Here is a 23,274-nt window from a genome sequence, read left to right on the forward strand (position 1 = left end):
TTGGATAAACAACTACTCCCTCCGTTCGGATAAAATTGACGTGAGCTAGGTAGAGGGAAACAGCTACATACGCACAAACTCTGCGTCAATTAAACAGGGCTAGAGGAAGTACTATACAACTGCAATTTATGCAGAGCCTCTTCTCTCTTCACTTCGGTCTCTATAGCAGATGATTGCCACAAGCCTTACCTTCTAGCGGTTTAGAACTAGAATTAGGAGTTACCGTGGCTAGATTGTTGAAGCTGTTGTTAACGGCCACACCTGCACATCTGGTTTCGGAATATGTTTTATGTGTTGAACCGTGAAGCAATACAAAGCTCCAAGTGATGTAATTGTAACTCCTGAATCATTTTGTATGTATCTTAAGTTCCAATGATCAATCACAGTGCATTCATCGTGATATCACGAACAAAGTGATGTGCATGTCAACTTGTTTAGAGGAACATTGTTTTTTAGTTTTTATAGAGGAGAGGACCATGTACTTGTTAACTTGTTATAGACTTGAGTTTGGGCCAAGGCACTTGGTGGTATCTATCCACTGAGACTAGTCATAGTGGGAAGTAACATAGAGTAGTAACATGCACATGGACTTATAGTGGTTAGTAACGTCAAAGTAGTATCATAGATGTCTTCATTAATTAGCTTATAGACTTAGCTTATAGACTTATAGTGGTTAGTAACGTCAAAGTAGTACTACCTCCGTTTCGGTTTAACAGGCACGCATGCAGTTCAAGACAAACTTTGACCATTGATTTGGTCAATAGAATATAACTTTTATGTCTACAAAATATATATCGTTAGATTCGTATGCAAAAAAGCTTTCCAATGATATAATTTTTGTGCCATATATTTCATATTTTATTGACTAAAATAATGGTCAAAGCAATTTCTTAAACTACGTGCGCGCCTGTTAATCTGAGACGGAGGGAGTATCATAGATGTCTTCATTAATTAGCTTATAGACTTAGCTTATAGACTTATTGTATTTTGAAAAATGTGATGTTACAGTAACTACTCTCTCCGTCCCAGTTTGCAAGGTAAAGTTTCAAATATCTTGGCCCAAGGTGAATTCTCATTAGCTCTAAATTTTCATGTAAAACCGTTACCATCGGCACTGTAATTAATTGGGAAATAAAAAAAGAACTTTATTTTCTACCCTTTAATTCACACATGGTGCATCGATTGATGCAGAGTACTAATGAGCCTAGTTTTACAAGGTGGGATACGAAAGAAGGAGTCTTTTGCATGCAATAATGAATCAGTTTTACTCCCACATTAAATGCAAATGTGCCTAGGAGGTGAGGCATTTTGGGACAAATATTTTTTGGAACTTTGCCTAGCGAACTGGGACGGAGGGAGTAGCTATGTTACTCTATCCTCCTCTCTCCTCATTAACTCACCACCACATAAGTAAATTTGGTGAGTTAGACACTTGATTACTAGTGAAGTTACTCTCACTATGAGTAATCTGAGGCTAAGACCCTTTACCACAACCGTACTTCGATAGTTGAAACAAAAAAAGAGGTGTGTCCTAGATAATTTGGTGCAGCCGGTAAGGCAAGCTGCACCTACTTTGTCTGACGCATAATATTTTCTGCCTATCTACATATACCAGAAGTCTGAGAGGTGACACGATCACACAACCAACCAATGTAGTCAAGGAAACCAAGCTGCAAATATCTTTTTTTACTTTCTGCATCGATGTCTCTTCATACAAACCTCGCATCTTTGAGCAAAAAACCTGCTGCAATTGCTATCATGGCAAGACTTGGTGACTATGCCTTAGGGATAAGCGGCAATGGGAAAATCAATCCTACCAGAAGTATAAAATTCCGCAGGTGGTTGCAGTTCGTGGAGCCATGCGTCGAGTGCCAGCAGTGCGCAGCTCAACCGCCTCACCTTATGTACTCCGATCTGATGGCAATGTCACAAATTTCTTCTGCCGCCTGAAGCTGGGCATGCGTAAGAGCGGAGATCATCCCATATGCTTCCGACCTTTGGTGGTTGCTCTCTCGCAGGTGACGACTCACAAGACATGATTAGGTTACCAAGTGAAATACCGCGGTACCCTCGCTGGTAAATGAGTTTATATCGTGCAAAAAATTTCAACCCATCAGAATTTAGTTTGAACTTGGGCTTGTTGGTTAGTCTAACCTAAACCATTTGTGTTAATCATCCGCTATAACTCCATGTCCCAACTCATTTGTGTGATATTTTTATTCCTTCCACCCTAAACATTATATTCAAAATGTTGAGATATGATCAAGTTTGAAATTTAAATTGTATTTGAGAATCTCGTTGGCCAGTTGTTCAGTTATCTCCGGTAAGCACGGTTACCAAAACTCCCGGCTCCCATTGAGATTCTTGTCAATCCGACACCCAAATCCTTGCTCACATGACGTGCCTTTAGAGCTTGGAAGCCCTGCAAGTTGGTTTGTATTTGGACCAAATTTATTTGAATTATATTTAGTATTAATCTAATGCAATTCAAGGTAAAACTATTTTTCTACCATTCCCCCATAAGCATTATATCCAAAATGTTCAGACATTATCAAGTTTGAAATTCATTTTTTTTAAGAATCTCGTCAGGTATTTGATCGCTTATCTCAGGTATTTGATTGCCTATCTCGTCAGGTATTTGACCAAAAATCCCGCCCCCCACTGATTTTTTCCTTATCAGTATCCAAATCCTTGCTCACGAGATGTGCCTTTAGAGCTAGGAAGCCCTAAGTACGCTAAAGTTTGTTTGTATTTGGACCAAATTTATTTTAATTGGGTTTAGTTTGAATCTAGTCCAATTCGAGGTAAAAATATTTTTTATCCGCCGAAATTGCCAGCATTTGGGAAACGTGGTACATGCATGAACTAATCACTCTGGTTGGCACTTGTGTGTCATAATGTCATGGCGTCTTCAATCATCACATCACCATGGAGGGCACCATGTGTCCATGTCCTTGTTAACTTGTTATCAGACTTGAGTTTGGGCCAAGGTACTTGGTGGTATTACTGGTATCTATCCACTGAGGCTACGACCATTTACCACAACCGTACTTCGAAAGATGAAAGAAATAAAAAGAGGTGTGCCTCAGATAATTTGAAGCAGCCGGTAAGGCAAGCTGCACCTACTTTGCCTGACGCATAATATCTTCTGCCTATCTACATATACCAGAAGTCTGAGAGCATAATCACACAACCAACCAATCTAGTGAAGGAAACAAAGCTGCAAATATATTTTTACCTTCTTCCTCCATGTCTCTTCAGCCAAGCCTCGCATCTTTGAGAAAAAAACCTGCTGCAATTGCTACCATGGCAATACTTGGTGACTATGCCTTAGGGATGAGTGGCAATGGGAAAATCAGTCCCACCATGAGCATAAAATTACGCAAGTGTCTGCAGTCTGTGGCGCCATGCGTCGAGTGCCAGCAGCGCGGCTCAACCACCACTCCTTATTTCCTCCGATCCGGCGACAACGCCATCAATTTCTCCTCCCGCTTGAAACCAGGAAAGTGTGCCAGGGGTGGTCATCCCGTTTGCTTTGCACCTCCAATGGTTGCTTCTCTCGCAGATGACGACTCACAAACAGGGTTTTAGTTACCGAGTGAATTCCATGATAAATCTCAGTTCATTTGAATTTAGATTGAAATTTGGACTGGCTGGTTAGTCCAGCCTAAACCATGTGTTCCCCCTCCGCTATAAACCCGTGCCCCAACTCATTTGTCCGAGATTTTCAATTTCTTCTCCCCTAAATATTATATTCAAATTGTTTGTACATTATCAAGTTTGAAACTCAAATTTTATGTGAGAATCTCGTCTGGCATTTGATCAGTTATCTCCGGTAACCACGGTTACCGAAAATCCTGCACCCCTCTGGTTGTTTTTCTTACCACTACCTAAATCCTTACTCACAAGTTTGTTTTTATTTGGACGAAATTGGATTTGGTCTGAATCTAATCCAATTGGAGGTAAAAAAAATCCATCGGAATTGCCAACATTTGGGAAACTGGCACATGCATGAGCTAATCACTCTTCTGGTGCTTGAGTGTCATACTGTCACGGTGTCTTCAATCATACATCACTGTGTAGTTTCTTCAGTTACAAAATTGGAGACTTTTAGATCTAGAATAATAGGTAGTACTCGGGACAGGGAGTAACTATGGATCATGGTGACTAACCCTATGTTATCAGATTATCCTTTCTTTCAAAGAAATGGTAGCTTTAGTACCTACAGCTAGGAAGGACGATGTGGTGTGATACAAACACATTGCTGCGGCTGTGGAAATATGAGTATTTCTTCATCCAAATAGAGTCTGAACTCTGAATTCGAAGTCTTCCTCTTCCAGAACAGCCTACCCCATGTATATGGAAGTTACATAGAATCATGTCTTCCTTTGCGGCGAAGAATCATGTCGGTTATGCACTCGCATCACTTATTCCCATCCTTAAACTTTACCACCATTGTACTTTTTAAATTTTTCCAGAAGACCATACGGGTGCATGTTAACTTTTTATGAGATCATAAGATTTCAATTTGTGATCAGTTAATCTATATCCGCCAAAGCCACCTTTCCTCACCGCCATTGTACTAGGAAAAATAGCTTGGCTATATGCTCAAGGTAATTTTTTTCCACATCTACTTATCTGGTGTATCTTGCAATTTTCCAGTCTACATATAACAGAGATCTGAAGGGTGCCATGGAATGAGTGGTGGTACAACCCACAAAAAAACAAGGCTTTAGTTTTGTTTTATGTCTAGCACCGAAGCTCCGATCTTTTGAGAGATCTGGCGATCTTCGCTAAGAAAGGGTTCCTTCCTCTACCCAGGAGTGCGAATGTCGAATCCCACCGGTGAGGGGGAAGAAGCTGAAGCCTAGGCATGTCATGCGCTATCTAATTTTCATGCTTCCTGATAAGGGGAGTTTCCCTCCCTGTGAGCTCCTTCCTTCGCGAGTTGCTGGATTTTTATCAGATTGAACTCCATCATCACACCCCTCATGGTATTTTGGAGATTTCCTGCTTCGTGACCTTCTGGGAAGGCTTTCTGGGGTACCACATCTAGGGTTGTGGTGCTCTCTGTTTTATCTCGAGGCCAGGCGTGTGAGGGGAGGCAGACTTGCTACAAGCACCCTCCTAACGGTTTTGAATTGAAGTCACAAGTTTGCGTGTTTATCAAAGGGTCCAGCAGTGGAATAATCTGTATCACCCTAAGCATATCTGGTTTAAGAATCTCTTTACTTGTTAAAGGGTTGCAAAGCACTAAAGCAGTACAAAGCTCCAAGTGATGTACTTCTAACTATGCATGATTCCGTGTGCATCTGAACTCCTGATGATCAGTCACAGACTCACGGTACATTCATCAACAACATCACGAACAAATGGGAGGCATTTTTTGGCATTAATTTGAGACTTGCTGAAGCTAATGTGCTTGTTAGCTAGTTCAGAGAAACCTTACCTTTTAGTTTTGCAGAGGGCCATCCTTGTTAACTAGTTACGAGACTCTTTAAGACTTCAGTTTGTGCCATGGTATCTGCCACAATCGATATCCACTGCATTTACGACCACCTGTACGTGGAATTAAATAAATGTGTCATGTGTGCCCAAGATAATTAGATGCAGCGGGCAAAGCAAGCAGCGCCTACTTCCTGACACATCATACCTTTTGCCCATCTACATATACCATAGGTCCGAGGGGTCACAGGGTCACACAACCAACCGGTGTAGTGAAAGGAAACAAAGCTGCATGTATCTTTTACCTTCTCCATCCATCTCTATTCAGACAAGCCTGACACTTTGATCAAAAAAAACTGATGCACTTGCTATCATAGCATGATTTGGTGACAATGCCTTAGGAATGAGCGACAATGGGAATTTTAATCCCCCGACCAACCGCGGTGCTGGAATGCCATGGCCATCCTGGATCATCGGCGGGTGAACATTTTGGGCTAATCCAGTGACTAGTCCCTGTCCAGATGGTGTGGGCTGTTCTCATTAGTTTTACTTGGACCTTATGTTTGATAGCTGACGAGTCATTAATGAAATTCTCTTTTAGCACATCACCGCTTGCTAATGTTCATGTGCTATCTATGTGCAACAGCGAAATTGCATTCCAGAACATGGATTCAACATATATGCATTCTATCCTTCTTCATTTTACTGCAAGACCATCATCAAACACAAATCCTAATCAACTATACAATATACAACTCCACGGTTTTCTGGAATAAATACCGTGACAACAACACTGATAAACTTACTGAGTTTTCACAGAGGTTGTATAAGTTCCAGCTTTATATCACCAACTCACTACTGCCTATTGTTGTGCTTCGATAAACAGCCACGGAACTGTAACTCCTGCATAGCTTCTACTCTCTCGTTTCTAGCAGATAAAACCCTACAAGCCTTTACCATCTGCAGTTCCGAACTGAAGTCACGAGTTGACATGCTTGTCCAGAAATGCAGTCGCCAGATTGCTGAAGCTGCTGTTAACGGCTCCAGCTGCAGAATAGTCTCTTATCATCCGCAGGACGTCTGGTTTCAAAATCTCTTTCTTTGTTGAAGGATTGCATAAGTAGTACAAGGCTCCAAGTGCATAAATCACCTGCTATGCAACCAAACAAATGGAAATATTGGTCTATGTTGAAGTAAGAATATATAGTTACATAAAGCCAAAATTGTTGTAATGCATATAGTGGATGGAATAAAGAGAGAAGCAACTGAGATTGTTCTGGCAAAAGAAAATCCCAATTCACATTTCTCCCCTCCTCTAGCCTACTTCCGAAGTACCCAAATCTATCAAGAGTAAATATACTCCACATACAAACGAACCAATCAAAAAACAGTTTGTCTTCAAAGCAAAGAAGACGTATACTGTTATGATTGCAGCTCATATCTTAAAAAATACTCACGGTATTCCTAACTGGGCTAGATAAGCATTGTACAACCAATGGGATTCCACCACATTGAGTAATAACTGAAGCATTCGCTGAATCTGCATGTACGCAAACAAAATTAGATGACCACATCAAACATTTCAGTTCAATGAATACACAGAGGATAAGAGTCTTGCATGGTTCACAATAAAAAAAATCAGTGAATTAAAGGCATCAGATGCTCACCAACACATGAATTACATATTCCACCAATGCCAAACTCAACAAGCCTTTCATTTGACTCCGTAATACAATCCAAGAACAACTCAAGAATATTCAGCTGAGCAAATAGAACACATATACCATCTTATTGAATAGGAAAGGTAATCCAGAACCGTGCTCATTTAAATCTGCAATCCATCAATTGACCGAAACAAAGGGCATATGAAATCATTAACCTGGCGCATAAAGGCGTAGTTATAAGGGTCATATGCGAAATTTGACAAGTTTGCAACTATCCTCTCCTTGCACTCTGAAATGATAATAAATGGTGAATTTGGTGAGCACGCAATAGCAAAGTGGAGTTATTTTCATAGTACCATTTTACAAACCTATTACCTATCCAAACATTGATGTGTTATCTAAAACTGAAAATAACAAAAGACAGCCTATATCACAACCTTTTAATTTTCTTAGAATCTTTTGTACATCTTTTCCTTGGTGCCCTTTGGAACTTCACTACTGCACTAAGTTGTTTGTTTTGGACCCAATAAAATGTTCTTTACTCAGCCCCTCAGCGGCGACCAAATTTACTTTGCAGCACAATGTGCTGACAACGATTTGTACCATAATTCCAATTGAAATATTCTTCATTCTTCAGCTTTCTGTTCCCTCTAAACGAATATACACGATTTTAGTTGAAAACACACAGAAAATTTTCCTGTGATGCAACCTTCAGACAGAAGAAATGAAGTAGCCAACAGAACTTTACCTTCATCAGTGGAGTCCTGGAACTGGGTCACGAGATCCTGAGGAAAAATTGTGGTTAGGGATACGAGCAAGCAGTTAGAAGAATCGCGGGAGAAATCGGAAGACGTCGAACAATACGTAACCTAACAAGCGGGAAGGAGGAGAACCTGAAGGTACTGGTCTCTCGAAGTGCCGCCACGGCCGGTGCGCTCGACCTGGCGCTGTGCGTTCGTGAACATCTCCTCTCCACCGTGGCCGTCGCTGGCGTTGAATCCCCGGACTAGTCACTCGGAGGCCGTGAGTTGGGGGGGATTGAGCCAGCACGACTCTTGCTAGGTAGGCTAGGGCTATCTGCAAATTGGCTGGCCCTTAGTACTCATTCTTCTTCATGAAATTTGAAGTCATTTATCCTGATTTCGTTGAAGTGAGAAACCAAAAGAAAACTCATGTGCACAGATCGACTAAAGAAAAGAAAAAGAACTCAAATGCAAAAAAGTGCAGATGTGCTAGAATGGTAGCCAGGATTTTTCCTGATGGGTACTCGATGTGCCAATAGAAACTGCAACAATAACAAGAACTAAACTACAGGTTGTTCATAGCAGCGACAACATCTCCAATAATTTAGTTACATTGCAGAAACAAATAAAATATTACAATTTTGGCAATATGTTTTCCCTTTTAGTAGCGAGAAATGATGCCATCATCTTTTACTTGCAAGAAGAACTGACAATACAAGTAATTGATTCTTCCAGCAATCATGCATTCAGGTGCAAGTGCGCTAGAATAGCACATGGCAGCGGGAAATAAAAACCAAGCAATCATTCAAGTATTGCTCCCGCATCTTGTTTCTTAGCTCAACAAAACTAGAATTTATCCAATTTCACACCTATAAATCAAAAACTGTTTCTTCAAATCTGATTTACTGCTGGGCTGCAGTTAACTAATCGATAGAAGTTAAGGATTCTCAATTAGGAGAAAAATATATATTATCTGGAAAATTGGGCAAAGTGAAGAGAACTCACTCACGGTCAGTGACGGAGTTTCTGCTGCGCCGCTGCCCTGTGGGCGTCGTGTGGGTCAGTGTGGAGAGATGTGCGCCGTCGGGCCGGAATTTCGAGGAGGAGGGACAGGCGAGTCGGCGAGTGCGACTGTGGAGGGCGGCCCGGTTGCGTGGCAGGGGGTGCGGCGGGGCACGTGCGGGCGGCGCGGTGGCGGACGGCGGTAGGGTTAGCTGCCAGGCGGTAGTGCCGTGGCAGGACCGAACCGAGAGGCTGCCCAGCTAGACACAGCGAGCACGAAGAAGATGTGCGCTCGGGCTGGGCTGCTTGTTTCGGCCATTTAGGCGGGACTTTCAGGCCTAAACTAGATAGGGAATGAGGGCCAGTCCAGCAGCCCTATACACCGATCAGGGCACCGCACACCTGGTAGGGTATTATTAGGCCTGGCCAATTTTCTCTTTTTTCTTCTTCTTTCGATTTCTGTTTCTTTTTTTGTTTGTTTTCTATTTTCTTTTTATTTTCTATTTTTTCATTTTCGTTCAAATTTGAAAAATTTAAATCTAAAAACTATTCAAATCTGAAATACGTTCAAATTTGAAAAAAATCATATTCAAAAATTGTTCAAATTTGAATTTTGAAAAAACAAAAAAAATAGAAGAAAACAAATAGCAGAAAGGAGAAATTAGAAAAAGGAAAATAAAACATAGCTGGGGTGGCCAAACACCCACCCTGGGGGTGTGCAGACCAGGGTGGTGTATAGCACCTCCCCAGAATGAGGGATGAATCGTGAAGTCGGGAGGGGCGGCGAGATTCGTGTTTGACCCATTAAGTGCGTTAGCGGACTGATGACTAAAGGCTCCCGCCTTGTGGGTCGGTCCAGATAGGGTTTTATTTTTCAATTTTTTCTTTCAATTCTTTCATGTTTTCTTTTTCATTTTCTCCTTTCCTGTTCGATTTTACTTTTGTTTCTTTCTTTTCTGTTCATTTTTTTACTTACTTCTATTTCTTATAATAATATTTTTAAAATTTGCATAGTACGTGAACAATTCCTATTTGGGCTCAACGCGTCGGCTATAGTCTCGACATATACCCGCCCCGCTTCATCTAGGTCGGCCCACTTTCTCCTTCTCACCATGGTTGGTTAGGAACAAAACAATGCCTTGGGCAGGAAGAAGGTAATGCCTTGATGATAAAGATGAGGTGCACGCAGTCGACAACGCCGGCGAGGCGAGGCCTTTACTTCGCCGGAGACGGGAACGATGTGGCGGGTGCGGTGTTCCAGAACAGGAGAGGAAAAAACTTAGGGAGGTGGAAGGTGCTGGTGCGGGGTGGTGGTACGAAGAGCTCACCGGAGTTTGGGAGGGGAAGGATTAGAGGGAGGTCAGGGGCGGTGGAGGACCGGCAGAGGTTGCGACTCGACTGAGGGAGGAGGAGGGGGACGGCAAGGGAGGGTAAGAGCGCCGCTTTTGAATGCCATGGATATTGGGTCCACTCCAGAATTCCATTGATTTTGCAAACATAACTCGATTGACTCAATTAACAAAGGCCAATGAAGTCAAAAGCGTTAAGTGGTCGGATAGTCATACAACATCCTTCTATTTAACTGATTTCATCCCGGAGGCAGCTAGGCATCAGTTTGAGTTTGAGTTCGAGTTCGAGTTTGAGATGGAGACCAAGTTCGCCATAGGCATCGCTATCCACGACGGTGTCACTCGCCACCAACATCCGCGCGGGGGTGCCATGCCATGGGATTAGTGGTGGTTGGGCCGACGGCAATGCATGCTGCCCGTCCATGTCGTGCCGCCCCGGCGTCCCATTCGCCTCGACGTAAAGGCCACGGCTGAGTCCCCACCAACAGCGACACCGATCGCCGACGACCCACCACCCACCCCGTGCCCGTGCCCGTGCCCATGCGCGTGCGCGCTCGCGTGAACCATGCCTAAAAGCCCGTCGATCCCATCCACCCACATGGTCGCCGCGGCGGATGCATACGCTGGCCATGGCCGCGCGCCGCCTGCTCAGCGTCCACCCTTCTCACCCGCCGACGCCGCCGCCGCATCCGACGGCCCAGCAGGGGGCGTCCTTCCCCATGCTGCTCCCGGTCTTCCTCCTCTTCGTCCTCCTCCTCTGCTTCCTCTCCGTCTTCCTCCTCCGCGACCTCCTCCGCTTCTTCTCCCTCTGGCTCCGGCGCCGCCGCCGCCGCTTGCAAGCGGACGCCGCCACGTACGAAGAAGACGCGCCGGTGTCGGCGCCGCGCAAGCCGGCGGGCCTGGACCCCTCCGTCATCGCGTCGTTCCCCACGGTGAGGTTCGAGGCCAGCTCAGCCGCCGCGCCGGCTGAGTGCGCGGTCTGCCTGTCCGAGTTCGCCGCGGGCGACGCCGTCCGGCTTCTCACCGCCGTCTGCCGCCACGCCTTCCACGAGGCTTGCATCGACTCGTGGCTCCGCGCGCACACCACGTGCCCGGTCTGCCGCTCCGACCTCGACACGCCAACCAAACACGAGGAGATCACCCTCCCCGAAGTACGCGGCAACGACACTGGCCGAGCTGCTGCGGCGGCGGCGGCGGTCGACGAGACCACTGGCTACCGGACGACGTCACCTCCGGCGAGTGACCACCGGTAACCTACGGCCGCCGGCCATGCAAATGCAAGCATCGAGCGGCAGGCCGGCGTGCTGCGTTCTCCAATTTTTTGCTGAATGTACTTTGTATATACTGAACAAATTGTGTCATACATTCCATAGAATATTTTCAAATAAATGCAGTGGTAGACGTTTTCACTTGGCGGTTGGCACCGTGCTTGCGGTGTTCGGTACTTCATTGCAACCACTTTAGCAGACGAAGCAGGTGATTGGAATGGCTGGCAGCCTTGCTTAAATGAAGCTGTTTTAAGATTAAGACATGGCTAATTTTACAATCCATATAAAATGCTACTAATAAGATTCTAGCAAACAGTATCAGCAAGTACTATGGCCTTCTGCAACACAGAAAAAACATGGATTCCTGATCAGTTTCAATCCATCACAAACATCCGTATGATAATATTGTCAGATCACACAAAGTACCCCATATCAAATTTATTTTTCTACAAACCCGAACATCACAATTCACGGGTATAAGGGCTTATGCATGATCATGCATTCACAAAACAGGTTTGTTTTCCATTAGAACACAAAGCGACCTGGGTTTGATTCAGAGGCACACACCACTGCTTATTTACCAACAGTGCGACAGTACTGGCTCAGGAGAATCTGGCGATGGAGAGCGATATCTCACCCTCCTCAAGAAACACTGCCTCTGATCGAATTCTTCGCTATTAACGATCTGTAGAAGCTCATGAACCTGACGGTGAATTCTGCAGGATTTTGCAAGGCATAGTTAGTTCATTACACCACAGTTGAGAAGTGAATTCAACCATGTTATTTTTTGTTGTTTGTACCTTCAATCTTTATGAAGCATTGGATGGCTTCCCCTTGGTCAGGCCCCTCAACAGTGAAACCTTCTATATTGATAGCTCTTTTGACCAAAGCTGTGTCCTGAGATTTGTATTCTTTGCACTGCTCTGTCTGAAATAAGCAAGCAAACAGCAGTATATTTCAGCACACACAACACAGTAAGCAAAACTAACTATCACTTATTATGCTTGCAGTCCAGCTTTAGAAATAATATGCTTGAAGTCATGCTCACTCGGTTCAAATCCGATGCCAGTTCATCAATACTATTCTGAAAATCTTCATCCCTGTCCCTTTTCAGTTCGGTAACCAAGTGCTGCATCTCATCTCAAAGAAAAAAGGAGAACATTAATGATCTCTGATCAAGTTTAACCTTGCCCGGATTCTTGGAATCACAAAAACCACATAAACATGAGGCAGAGCAGAGCTTACACAGAAAATGAAATAAGGTGACACATTATGTTCAATCATTTTTCTGATCTTCCCTCGAATGAGATACAGCCTGTGTAGAAGTCAAATCAACAAAATTTCTGTTTTCATTCTGAAGTTTAAAAAGAAACTCGCACATAATGAATTGAAAACCATCACAGCGAAAGGGATAACTTACTGCTTTGGACTTGGCTCTTCCATGATTTTTTTGGCAACATTGTTAATTTCCTCCTCCCATCCAGTCAAAATAGGCTGGTCTTTTGTGAATGAATAGCTGTGTTTGTTGAGGGGATTGTTTATCAATATGGAAAGCCCAATTGTTGCGAACTTTTCGACAGATAAACAATACCAATGATGATAATTATGACAATGCAAACAGACATTTATAAGCAAGCTTGTCGAAACATACACCTCGATGGGTCAGTTGCAAATTTGGTACTTCTATGCAAAATTGATTTTGCACCGCAAGCAAAAGTTGTTTCGGTAGCATGGCACCTTTTTTGGTCATAACATGGCAGCAACACTTGCACTGTACATTGAGCAGTTTTATGCTGGCATATTTTAGATTCCAAAATGGACTGCTGTTATGGCTATTGTGCTATCCGAATATGAAACACAGAACGGGAGTCATGTGCTTACTTTGCTGTCCATGTAGCTTCAAAAGAACGTATTGCCTGTCGGAGATTATTACTCGCGCTCGCAGCAATTCTACTAGCAATTCCATCAGGCAAATCTATGCCTTCTTGCGTAGCAATGAACTCTAGAACCTTGATTATCTACAAGAATATATCTTTCCATAAGATTGTCCAGCACTGGAATGAAAGATCAACCATTCATACAGAATTGGAATGTACCTCATCAAATGAAGGTGGTTGAAGTGTGATAACCTTGCATAGATGTTCGACAGCCTCAAGGTTTTTAGAACTGGAGCAGCAGAAAATAATTTTATTGCAGCCTGCATACCTCCCCAGAAACCAACCGATATAATGTTGAAGATCAGAAGAAATCCTGTCAGCGTCATGGACCACAATCACTGCACATATGAACCACTTACGCTTAACATGTCGTTTCACATCAGCAAAGAATAGGCAGCTGTTCAAAATCCTGTGTTGATTTACAATAGTACCACCAAAGGAGAGGTGGGGACGCATTAGAATGTACCTTTGCAGTTGGCATGGGTGCAAATAAAGTCCGGTGGCGGTAGTGATTCATTCAACAAAGTTGTTATGACATACTTCTCATAGCCGTGTGAATCAGCCAAGTTTACCTCCACATGATGATCAGAAATCCTTACTTTGAGATCAATGTGTTTGACAATTTCTCCCTGCATCAAACAGTTCACCAGAAAAAAAGGTATCGAATAAATTACATTCCATAATTTCCTTATGAAAATTTATCCTCTTCACAGTAATAAGATTAATGGTGAAACAGAAAATGTGCCATTATAAGTTGCAATGCATACCTTCATCTCGATTCTCTTTGTTTGTTCCTCTATCTGTGAAATGCAAGGTATAATGAGATTCCAATAACCAAGGTTAACTTCAGATAAAGAGTAGTAATTTGTTCACAGATGACAACAATGACCTTGAGTTCATCAGGACCAAAGGCATCCCTTAAAAGGGCCAGTACCATGCTTCTCTTACCGACTGCCTGCGCCCCTTCAAATATGAAATGGCTGCATTGGCGTTCGGTCACCTGGATACAACAGTCATCAGAAAATTCAGTACCGGTTCCCAATTCAGAATAAAATTCAAAGCAATGGCAGAGTGTGTGTGATTACCATCCGATGGAGGTTGTCGGCGACGGCCTTGTTGCAGATGAATTCCCCGAGTACACTGGGCCGGTACTTGTCCGCCCATACGTACATGTCATCCGCCGCGATCGGCGAATCCACTGACTGCTGCGGGGAATCCACCTGCAGCGACGGCTTGCGCAAAGCCCTCACCCAGATGTTTGCTCCTCTCGCGACAGTGGTGGCGGTATCGCGTCTCCAGTTGCTCCCGTCGCCGGGAACCACTTCGGGAGTCGACACGGCACTGGCTTCGGACCCCGTCGGCGTCAGCACAAGGCCGATGGCGGCGGCATCCTCTCTCTCCCTCAAAGGCCTCCTCACGGGGACACTCGGCACGCCGGCGTGGTCCTGCTGTGCCACCGCCTGGGGCGTCGACGTCGATGCGGACGACGGCCGACGGTGCACCTGCCCCGCCTGGGGCGTCGACGTCGATGCGGACGACGGCCGACGGTGCACCTGCCCCGCCTGGGGCGTCGACGTCGATGCGGATGACGGCCGACGGTGCACCTGCGCCGCCTGGGGCGTCGACGTCGACGCTGACGACGGCCGACGGTGCGAGGGCGGCGGGGTAGGCGTGCCAGCGCGGGCGCGGACAGGGACGTGGGTCTTGGGGAGGCAAGCCCAGCGTTGGAGGAGCCTGGACACAAGCTGGGCGCGCGGGTGCTGCGGCGAGCGGCCACCGCAGCCCGGGAGGAGGTTGGAGGCGCGGATCTTGGACTCGCGGCGTCGGTCCTCCGCGAAGGCCGCGGAGAGGGTGCGGCCGGCCGGGGAGGAGGAGTACGGCGAGGCGGTCGGGGACGCGGGCGCAGGGGTCTCGATCGCCATGGCTCGTCGGATGGGGACGGGGACGGGGACGCGGCGCTGCGGGGGGCATTGTCGTGGGGTGATGGGAGGAAGGAGTTGATGGGAATCCGGATGCGGCCGGCGAGCTGGCCGAGGTGGCGGCGGCGGGAGGAACAAGGTGCTGGATTATTCCGCGCCGGAGGAATCATTCCGTTTGATCAGCAAACGGCATTCTCGGTAAAAATATTTCCGGTGTCACCAATCTATGTACCACCGTCGCAGTCGGGGCTTGGCCGGCCGGCCGCGGCGCGCCGTGGGTTGCCATTACCGACGGCGACGCCAGATTTTTTTTCTGTGTGGATACGGCGAAGCCGGACTGGCGCGTAAAATGTTTTGGAGGGCTGCTATACATACGACAATCTATGTACGATACTCGTACGATCAGCCTGACAGCAAGCAAACTTCACGCGTGGAACATGACTATGTGCGTTTGCTATTCGCCTTCTTCTACTCAGAATTACAGCCGACCAATCTACACCGCCAATTCTAAGATCAAATCGTATTAAGGCATCTTTAATGGGGTGACGCATTTCGGACACCCAAAAGCAGCGGCGGAGCCAAGAATTGAACTGAGAGGGTCGAAACTAAGCTCTAAATTTTTTTTGACGGAAAAGAGCAAATGTATTCAACAAAAGAGGTCCAAACAGATTCAATTTGCATATTTCATCAAGTACAACAACAAAATGACTATAAAAAACAAGAACACCAAAATAGAGCTACATTTTGATAAGATAGTACCATACCATTAAGTTCATCTAAGCTTGGAAGATGAAAGCCCCACGGAAGATGTAAATATAATCTTCTTGTCATCAACTTTGGCAAATATATCTTTCTCAACATAGCAAATCATCAAATCATTGAGCCAATCATCCCCTATATAGTTTCAAAGAGATGATTTTATAATATTTATCGCCGAGAAAACACTGAAATATGACCCCTGAAATATTTCGATGCTTTCTTCCAATTTGTAAACGCTGACTTTGTGAAAACATCTGATCCATAGTGGTTACCATTGCTCGAAGACTTGAAAAGGAAACAATGAAAACGAGTCGAGCTGGGGGCAGCCGGGCATGGCCGACCGGCCGAGCAGGCGATTGGAGTCGGAGATGGGGACGAGCTGAGGCGCTGAGCGGGGGGAGGCGACTGGAGACGAAGGGGGCGGAGGGCCGGCGGGGAAAGGCGGCGGGCCACCGGAACGAGGCGTGGCGACGGAGGGGCTAGGTCGCGTACTCGCGTCGTGCGGGATGGGGGTCCCGCCGTCTCGGCCTCGCGCGGGTTAGGGTCTAGGCGTTGACAAGTCCGCTCTCCTGTACCGATTTGGTGTCGATTACTTTTCCCCAAATTCTTAGCCGGGTTGACCGACCCTCCTCGACCCGGTGGTGGCTCCGCCCATGCCCAAAAGTGGTCGCGAGCGTCCGTTTGCGTCGCCTCGCGGACATATTTTGACCGCGCGTCCATTTGCGGTATGGGTGTGGGCGACCCATTTTTTGTTTTGCAACATATTTAAAAATCATAGAAACTACTAGTACATAGAAACTATACAAGTAGAAACCTAAACTACTTGCTGCCCGACAACCCGGCACCGTCGTTGCGTCCCTCCCTCGTATGCTTCTCCACCGCCTGCCATGCGGCCGCTAGGGCTCGGTGCGCCGCCGAGTCCTCTAGTAGGCACAGTCGCAGTCGGTCATTCGCGGCGTCATCGGTCTTCTTGAGCGTCTTGAAGGAGTCGACTAATGCCCTCTGCTCCACCGCCTTCTCCTCCAGGGTAGGCGCATCAGGGTCATCAAAAGACCATGAGATGTCGGAGTCGTTGTCCTCTGCGGCTGCGGCGGCCCCCACCCTGCGGCGTTCCATCTCGGCGTCGAACGCCGCGTGGACCGCCCGCTCCTCCTCTGCTTCCTTCTCCGCGTCAGCCAGGAACTTGGTGTCCCTGACCGGGCCGAGAAGGTCGTTGAACTCCTCATCGGAGCTCGAGGTCAGGGGAGGTGGAGTCGGAGTTGGAGTTGAAGGTGGAGGCGCGGCAGCCTGGTTAGCTCTATCAAACTTGTCAGGCTGAATACAAGGATGCTGAAGAAGTCAAGACATATAGTATTGCGGGTGTTGTTTTGTTTTGGGCTGGGGCTGACGTTGATTAGCGTGGTGGGCTCAGAGGAAAATTAGCATTGTGGAGAAGCATCGTACATGGATCGTACGCAAATCGTCGTGTGTGGAGCAATTCCGAATGTTTTGGTGGGCCGAATGTGCCATATATTTAGGTGTAGTGAGAATGTGTTGTTTGGGCCATCACTTTTCAGGGAGATTTTGGGCTCATATCATCGACGAACCTTAACCCAGGCGTGCATGGCCTCACGTAGTGCTCGACTGACTGGTTTCCACGATCAAGGACTTGAGTAGGGAAATCATCGGAAAATGCAAATGCATCTCGGGCTACATGTATCCTCTTTTATTCAACAAAATAAAAATCCGAAAACAACACTTTAATGTTTCAAAGAAATGTAAAAATATATTGGGTGATGATAATGATATATTCTACCAGCGTGCATAATCTCAAGCCTAAAGCACCTTATATTTTGGACCACATAAAGATAACAAAATATGAAAAATTTGAATGTTTCAAAGTTTGTACTTGTCACTACTTCATATCTACACCTTTATATTTTTTTTACATATTTACCACACCAGAATCCCCTTCGGTGTAAATTTTACAGTTCCTTTGTCCTAAATTAATTGACTCCACTTCTAGACACGTTTTAGTTTCTAGATATGTGTGTATCTAAACAAAACATAATCAAATAATTTGAGGCACACGGAACATTAGTAGAAGAAAGAACTGTATATGGATAAACCAAGAAAAGGAGTTACATCAATGGGGTTTAAGTGGGAAAGAAGCAACATGGGATTAACTAAAGGTAGTAACGACGTAACATTAGATCACAATGGTAGCAAACTCTCCATCGATTTGTTTGAAAATCATATCATTTTGAGCTCTCCAAATGGCCCAGGCAGCACAAGTAATAACTTCCAAGAAGCAAGGGCCATCAAATGATAGCTTAGCGTGAGAAAAATTGTCCATGACGATCAAATATCGATGTATCCCAATGAACGTTACGGAACAAAGTTTGGCAAAGTCACACTAAAACAAGAGGTGATCCCTAGTCTCTAGCGCTGAATTATTGCAGGTACACATTCAGGGCCTAATTCCATATGCAATTATTTTTCCTTAACATAATGTCTTGGGTATTTAGGCGATCAAGCATTAGCAATCAAAAAAGTCCTCTTCTATTTTGCATAGCCTAAAATATAAGGTATTTCGAGTTGAAACTTTGCAGGTTGATGAGATAAATCATTGCCTACATTATTCAGATATTTTTGAAAATCTCAAATGTCATTTTTAAAGCAATCAAAAGGAAACAAAGGTGTGTCATTTCTAAAAAAATCAAAAGAACTGTATATGGATACACCAAGAAAAAGAGTTCATCAAGAGGGGTTTTTTTTTAGAGAGAGTTCATCAAGAGGGTTTAAGTAGGAAAGAAGCAACATGGGGATTAACTAAAGGTAGCTATCAGCGAGTCAACTAGAGGTTGAACCAGGGCTGTTTTTATTTTATAATGGCGTAACATCATATCACAATGGCAGCAAACTCTCCATCGATTGAATGATACATGTATTTGTTTGAAAATCAGATCTTGTCGAGCTCTCCAAATGTTCCAAGCAGCACGAGCAATCACTTCCAAGAAGCAAGGGGCCCATCATTCAAGTGATAACTTGGCTTGAGCAAAATTGTCTTCAAAGACTAGCTAGAGAAGTATCCCAATAAATGTTAAGTGAATTCCAACCAAGTTTGGCGAAGTCACACTCAAAGAAGATGTGATCCCTAGTCTCCAGCACCCAAATATTGCATAGCACCCATTTATGGCCTAATTCTAGATGCTAATTTTTCCTTGAGATATTTAGACAATCAAGTATGAGCAACTAAAGGAAAAGCTTCTGGTAACTTTGCATAGCCTAAAATATAAGGTATTTCGAGTTGGAATTGTACAATTTGGTACGATACAGCATTTCTTACATATAGGATTCTTTCGATAATTTTGAAACTCCGTAATGTCATTTAAAAAAAATCAAAACAAAACAAGCTATTTGTACTAAACGAAAAAGTCCAAATTCTGTGAATGTACTTATATAGGACTCCGATCCGTACAAAGCGCTGCCGTCATAACAATTGCCCTCACTAGATTATTGGCGTTGATCTGGTTGAGAGAGCATGGAGAGGATGAGCAGGAGGTGACGGATGGAGGGTGGACTCCGTGGAGCAAGATGGCCGGTAGAAGAGACGACGGACCTCGCGAGCGAGCAAGCAGGAAGGCACGAAGCAGTCCGTCCTAGCCTTGGCCCGGCCCTGGCGCTGAAGTCAAGTCCAAGTCTTGTTTCCATCCTTGTATCTTTGACTTTGACTGACTTGCATGCCCGTGCATCAACAGTTTTAACACCACACGTACTCCGGTCGTCAGTCAAAGCAGCTGGCCCCACCTTGTTTGCGCTCCAAGAAAAGTCTAAGCCGACTGGTTAATTATGAGTACTGTACTACGTACGAGTACCTTTGTTTAGTTCTATTTTGTTTTACGAAATACCTTTGTTTATTTATCTGCTGACTGCTGGGGTTATCGATCGATCTCGATCCAGCTATCTGGTCGATCGAGTCAGCTGGTTAATTAGCTGGGCGCGTACGTGGCGCCATAGCAGCAGCCACGAACAGCAGCGCTACGTGCAGCATGAATCATGGCGTGGCTTATTATCACTGGGTCACACATGAGTATACGTACAGCTACTATGTGCTCGTACGTTGAGGCCAGAGCAGCAAGGTCCACGATTAAGTGGCCTGGCTAGTGGCTACTAATTCCAAATCCAATTAAAATGGAACTCGGACGATGATGTCGCGTACACACACACGCACACGAAACGCGGCATCCCATCGCTGAAACAGAGGCGATCGATCAGGCGAGGAAAGTGCAGCTCCTCCAGACTCCTGCCGCCCAAACAAGCAACGTCGACGTCACGCCGCCGGCCCCACGGCGAGCGCCGACGCACCGGATGACGCCATTTCCTTCCTGCCTTCATTCCCAGCGTTAAAGACAAGACAGGGTTAAGGAAAGGCGGCGCGCGGCCGGCGGCGGCTACCGGAAAGCCCAAAGCCCCGCCCCAAGCCAGCGAAGCCGCCGCCTACCCGCCACCTAGGCGCGACACGCGTCCGTGGCAACTAATGAGGCGGCGACACGTCGATGTGAACGTCCCAACCCACGCCCGTGGAGCCCGTCCCCACGGCGAGTAGAACCTGCAACCGTGTGTCATGGCCCATGGCAACCCACAGGGCTAGCAGCACACACGCAGGTTGCTACGTGCACATCCGTCGGATTCCATACCGCCGCCGCAGCGGATGTCTCGTTCCGCGTCACAAATGTTGCTAACCAAAGAAACATCGAAATGCAAAGCATGTGGAGATTTTTCTCTTTTGGGGTAAGAAAAAACATGATTATTATAGTCTTTTGATACTATATCTCTATTATTAGACAAGCACTATGGAGACATCTGTTTTGCAGCTGTGAAAAATCTTGCTGGAGGAAGAAGGAAGAGATGAGCTGAGACTGTTACTGAGCAAGCTGGAGACGTTGGCTCGGTTACCGCCGCTGTAGTCATGGCCGGAGCCTGGCTGACGCCTCAGAAGAAGGTAAGATCAACCCTGGAAGTGTGTGATATGAACATCACAAGGAGATTTGGCCCAATGTTGATCACGGCTTAAGACCTGGCGAGGACCTTAGAAGCAAACGATCTGATTCTGGTGGGTGACGGTGCAGGCTTCAAAGTCCTGGATTGTCCTTGAGTTGCTAGCCTAGGGTGCTAATGCTTTTGGTCTTGAGCTGGTTCCTTTTAGCCTTGCTGTTGTGAGTTAACTCTCTAGTTTGTGATCTATAGTTTAAAACATCCGATTGGGGCTTGTATGAAATGCTGGTGTTATGTAGTGCAAAATCTGAATGATGTGTGTTTGGTGCGTAAGGCTTCAATAAAATGGAGCCGGGGTTTGGAGCCCTGTTTCTCTAAAAAAAAGATGAGATGAGACAATGATATCTCCAATGAGTTGCTTTCATGTTATCTCTAATTACTAGCAAGTATAGAACACACAAAAGAAACTCTATAATAACAACTCCCTCGGTCCATCCATGATCAAACACTTATTATGGATCGGAGGGAGTACATTATATCAGCGGTCGATGCTAGGCGAGTAGCTCCCAACTAGCTACCTCGTTAATGTCGATCTAATTACAAAAGATGAACTTTGGAATTTTCATCATTGGTGGTGTCGAGCATTGCTCACAGCGCATCGTCAAGGTGCGAAAGCAAGATGGCACTCAACTTTTCAAGAACTTGTGTTTTTTCCTTGTAAAGATGTTCTGATAAGGCTTGATTTCAGATAATATATGACCTTAGGCCTTTTTCACACAAAAGCGGGTATGCAACACTTTCTTTTGTACCGATACAATGTCGTTGTAGCATTTTGAATGTAACCCTATCAAGAACCATTCAATTATTCGCAACAACTGAAGCACACCCACACAAAAGGAAAAGAAATCACTGGTCCTGAATTATAAGATGTTTTGGGTATTTAATGTGGGCTATATACTAGTGAACAGATACATCGAAATGTGTCTAGATATACATACAACTCAAGAAAAGTTAGAACATCTTATAACTCGTAACAAACAAAAAAATATGGATGTGCAACAAGTCGACATGTGCTCTAAAAACGACCCAAAATGTGAAAAGACAACATACCAGAAGCAACAACGAAGAAAGAGATTTGCAATAAAACAAGCAATGCACAACAAATGTGTAAAGCAATTTCAACAATATACATATATGTATGCAAAAATCAACATATGCGCTTGCAATATGCTAAAGCAATCTACACAAATCTCGATTTTACTGAAGTATCGTACCAACTCGTCGGTGATGCATCCAACTTACTCAAGCCATGTCCGGGCCAGACCGGGTGAACCGGGACCAGTTCTCACATCGTAGACACCTTCTCAAATGGGCACGAATTCAGCTCTACTTGTGTCGAATTTTTACAGAGCCTCGAAACACCTCCTTCTTGCAAGCACCAATGCACCATGTTGTTGTGTGCGGACTGGTCATGTAAAAATCTGCCTTATGTTGGGACCTGATATTTTTGTTTTGGTTTTTGTATAGCAATTGACGTGTTAGGTTGACGTCATACTTGTACTGTCTCGTTCATCAACTGTGTTTTCGGTTTTAGATGAAGTTTCGGAACGATAAACTTCTATGCATTTTTTTTCGATAAAGGGAATATATTAATATCAAGAAGATACCAATTACACCCAGCCTCTGCAACAACGCACCACCCTAATGGCACTACGGATGCACACAGCCAAAAACAATAAAAGAAAACTAAGAAACAAAAGTCCCGCTACAATATCTCGTGCCTAACAACAGTAATACATCCACCGCCAAGACAACACCTGAATTACACACTAGTCCCCGCTCTCAAAACAAATGCCTCCACCAAGGATATTGCCAGGTACAACCAATTAAGGCCAGACCTTGGGTTTTCACCCTGAAAGGTAGGACTCTGCACTTCACCTGTGTTGTCGCCCCCACTTTCATACCGCTGCTGTGAAGCCCGGAACACCAAGCAAGTCCCTCAACATCACAAAGACTTGAACCTCCCTAAGCTAGTCCTCCCCTCCGGCCTTCATGAAATTCTCTTCTTCCGACTTTCATCATGGATCCATAGTCACTTGATGTCAATCAAAGAAAAAGAGCTTCGCGCCGCTCCCTCCAGAACCAATCGGTCGGAATAAAAACATGGGTGCGCACGACCGAATACCTCCGATCCAACAAACTCCAGGCAAA

At 45.2% G+C, this 23,274-nt stretch overlaps 3 protein-coding genes across 6 annotated transcripts; 1 reads left to right on the plus strand and 2 right to left on the minus strand.

The window, feature by feature from the left end:
* Nucleotides 1-6,096: 6,096 nt before the first annotated feature.
* Nucleotides 6,097-9,131, minus strand: LOC127311080 (uncharacterized). Of its 4 annotated transcripts, none has more exons than XM_071819637.1 (7): nt 8,862-9,124; nt 8,003-8,186; nt 7,858-7,894; nt 7,325-7,398; nt 7,113-7,206; nt 6,903-6,985; nt 6,097-6,595 (listed from the first exon to the last, which is right to left on the minus strand). In XM_071819637.1, exons 2-7 carry the CDS (start codon nt 8,072-8,074, stop codon nt 6,425-6,427), a joined length of 531 nt encoding a protein of 176 aa, XP_071675738.1. In that variant the 5' UTR covers nt 8,075-8,186; nt 8,862-9,124; the 3' UTR covers nt 6,097-6,424. The 4 variants fall into 4 exon arrangements, with proteins under 4 accessions (XP_071675738.1, XP_071675739.1, XP_051197507.1 ...); XM_071819638.1 differs by having other exon boundaries at nt 8,003-8,245; nt 8,858-9,124; XM_051341547.2 differs by having other exon boundaries at nt 8,858-9,123.
* A 1,445-nt stretch (nt 9,132-10,576) lies between these two features.
* LOC127311206 (RING-H2 finger protein ATL8-like) lies at nt 10,577-11,614 on the plus strand. The gene has a single exon (XM_051341588.2). The coding sequence runs from the start codon at nt 10,818-10,820 to the stop codon at nt 11,454-11,456; it is 639 nt and encodes a 212-aa protein (XP_051197548.1). The 5' UTR covers nt 10,577-10,817; the 3' UTR covers nt 11,457-11,614.
* A 239-nt stretch (nt 11,615-11,853) lies between these two features.
* LOC127311185 (replication factor C subunit 3) lies at nt 11,854-15,641 on the minus strand. The gene is made up of 11 exons (XM_051341552.2): nt 14,494-15,641; nt 14,298-14,408; nt 14,176-14,208; nt 13,875-14,037; nt 13,568-13,746; nt 13,353-13,489; nt 12,892-12,987; nt 12,717-12,786; nt 12,520-12,600; nt 12,272-12,398; nt 11,854-12,187 (listed from the first exon to the last, which is right to left on the minus strand). The coding sequence occupies exons 1-11, from the start codon at nt 15,328-15,330 to the stop codon at nt 12,114-12,116; spliced, it is 1,908 nt and encodes a 635-aa protein (XP_051197512.1). The 5' UTR covers nt 15,331-15,641; the 3' UTR covers nt 11,854-12,113.
* Between the last annotated feature and the right edge of the window lie 7,633 nt (nt 15,642-23,274).

The sequence above is a fragment of the Lolium perenne genome, chromosome 1, assembly GCF_019359855.2.
Source record: "Lolium perenne isolate Kyuss_39 chromosome 1, Kyuss_2.0, whole genome shotgun sequence".
NCBI classification, from domain to species: Eukaryota; Viridiplantae; Streptophyta; class Magnoliopsida; order Poales; family Poaceae; genus Lolium; species Lolium perenne.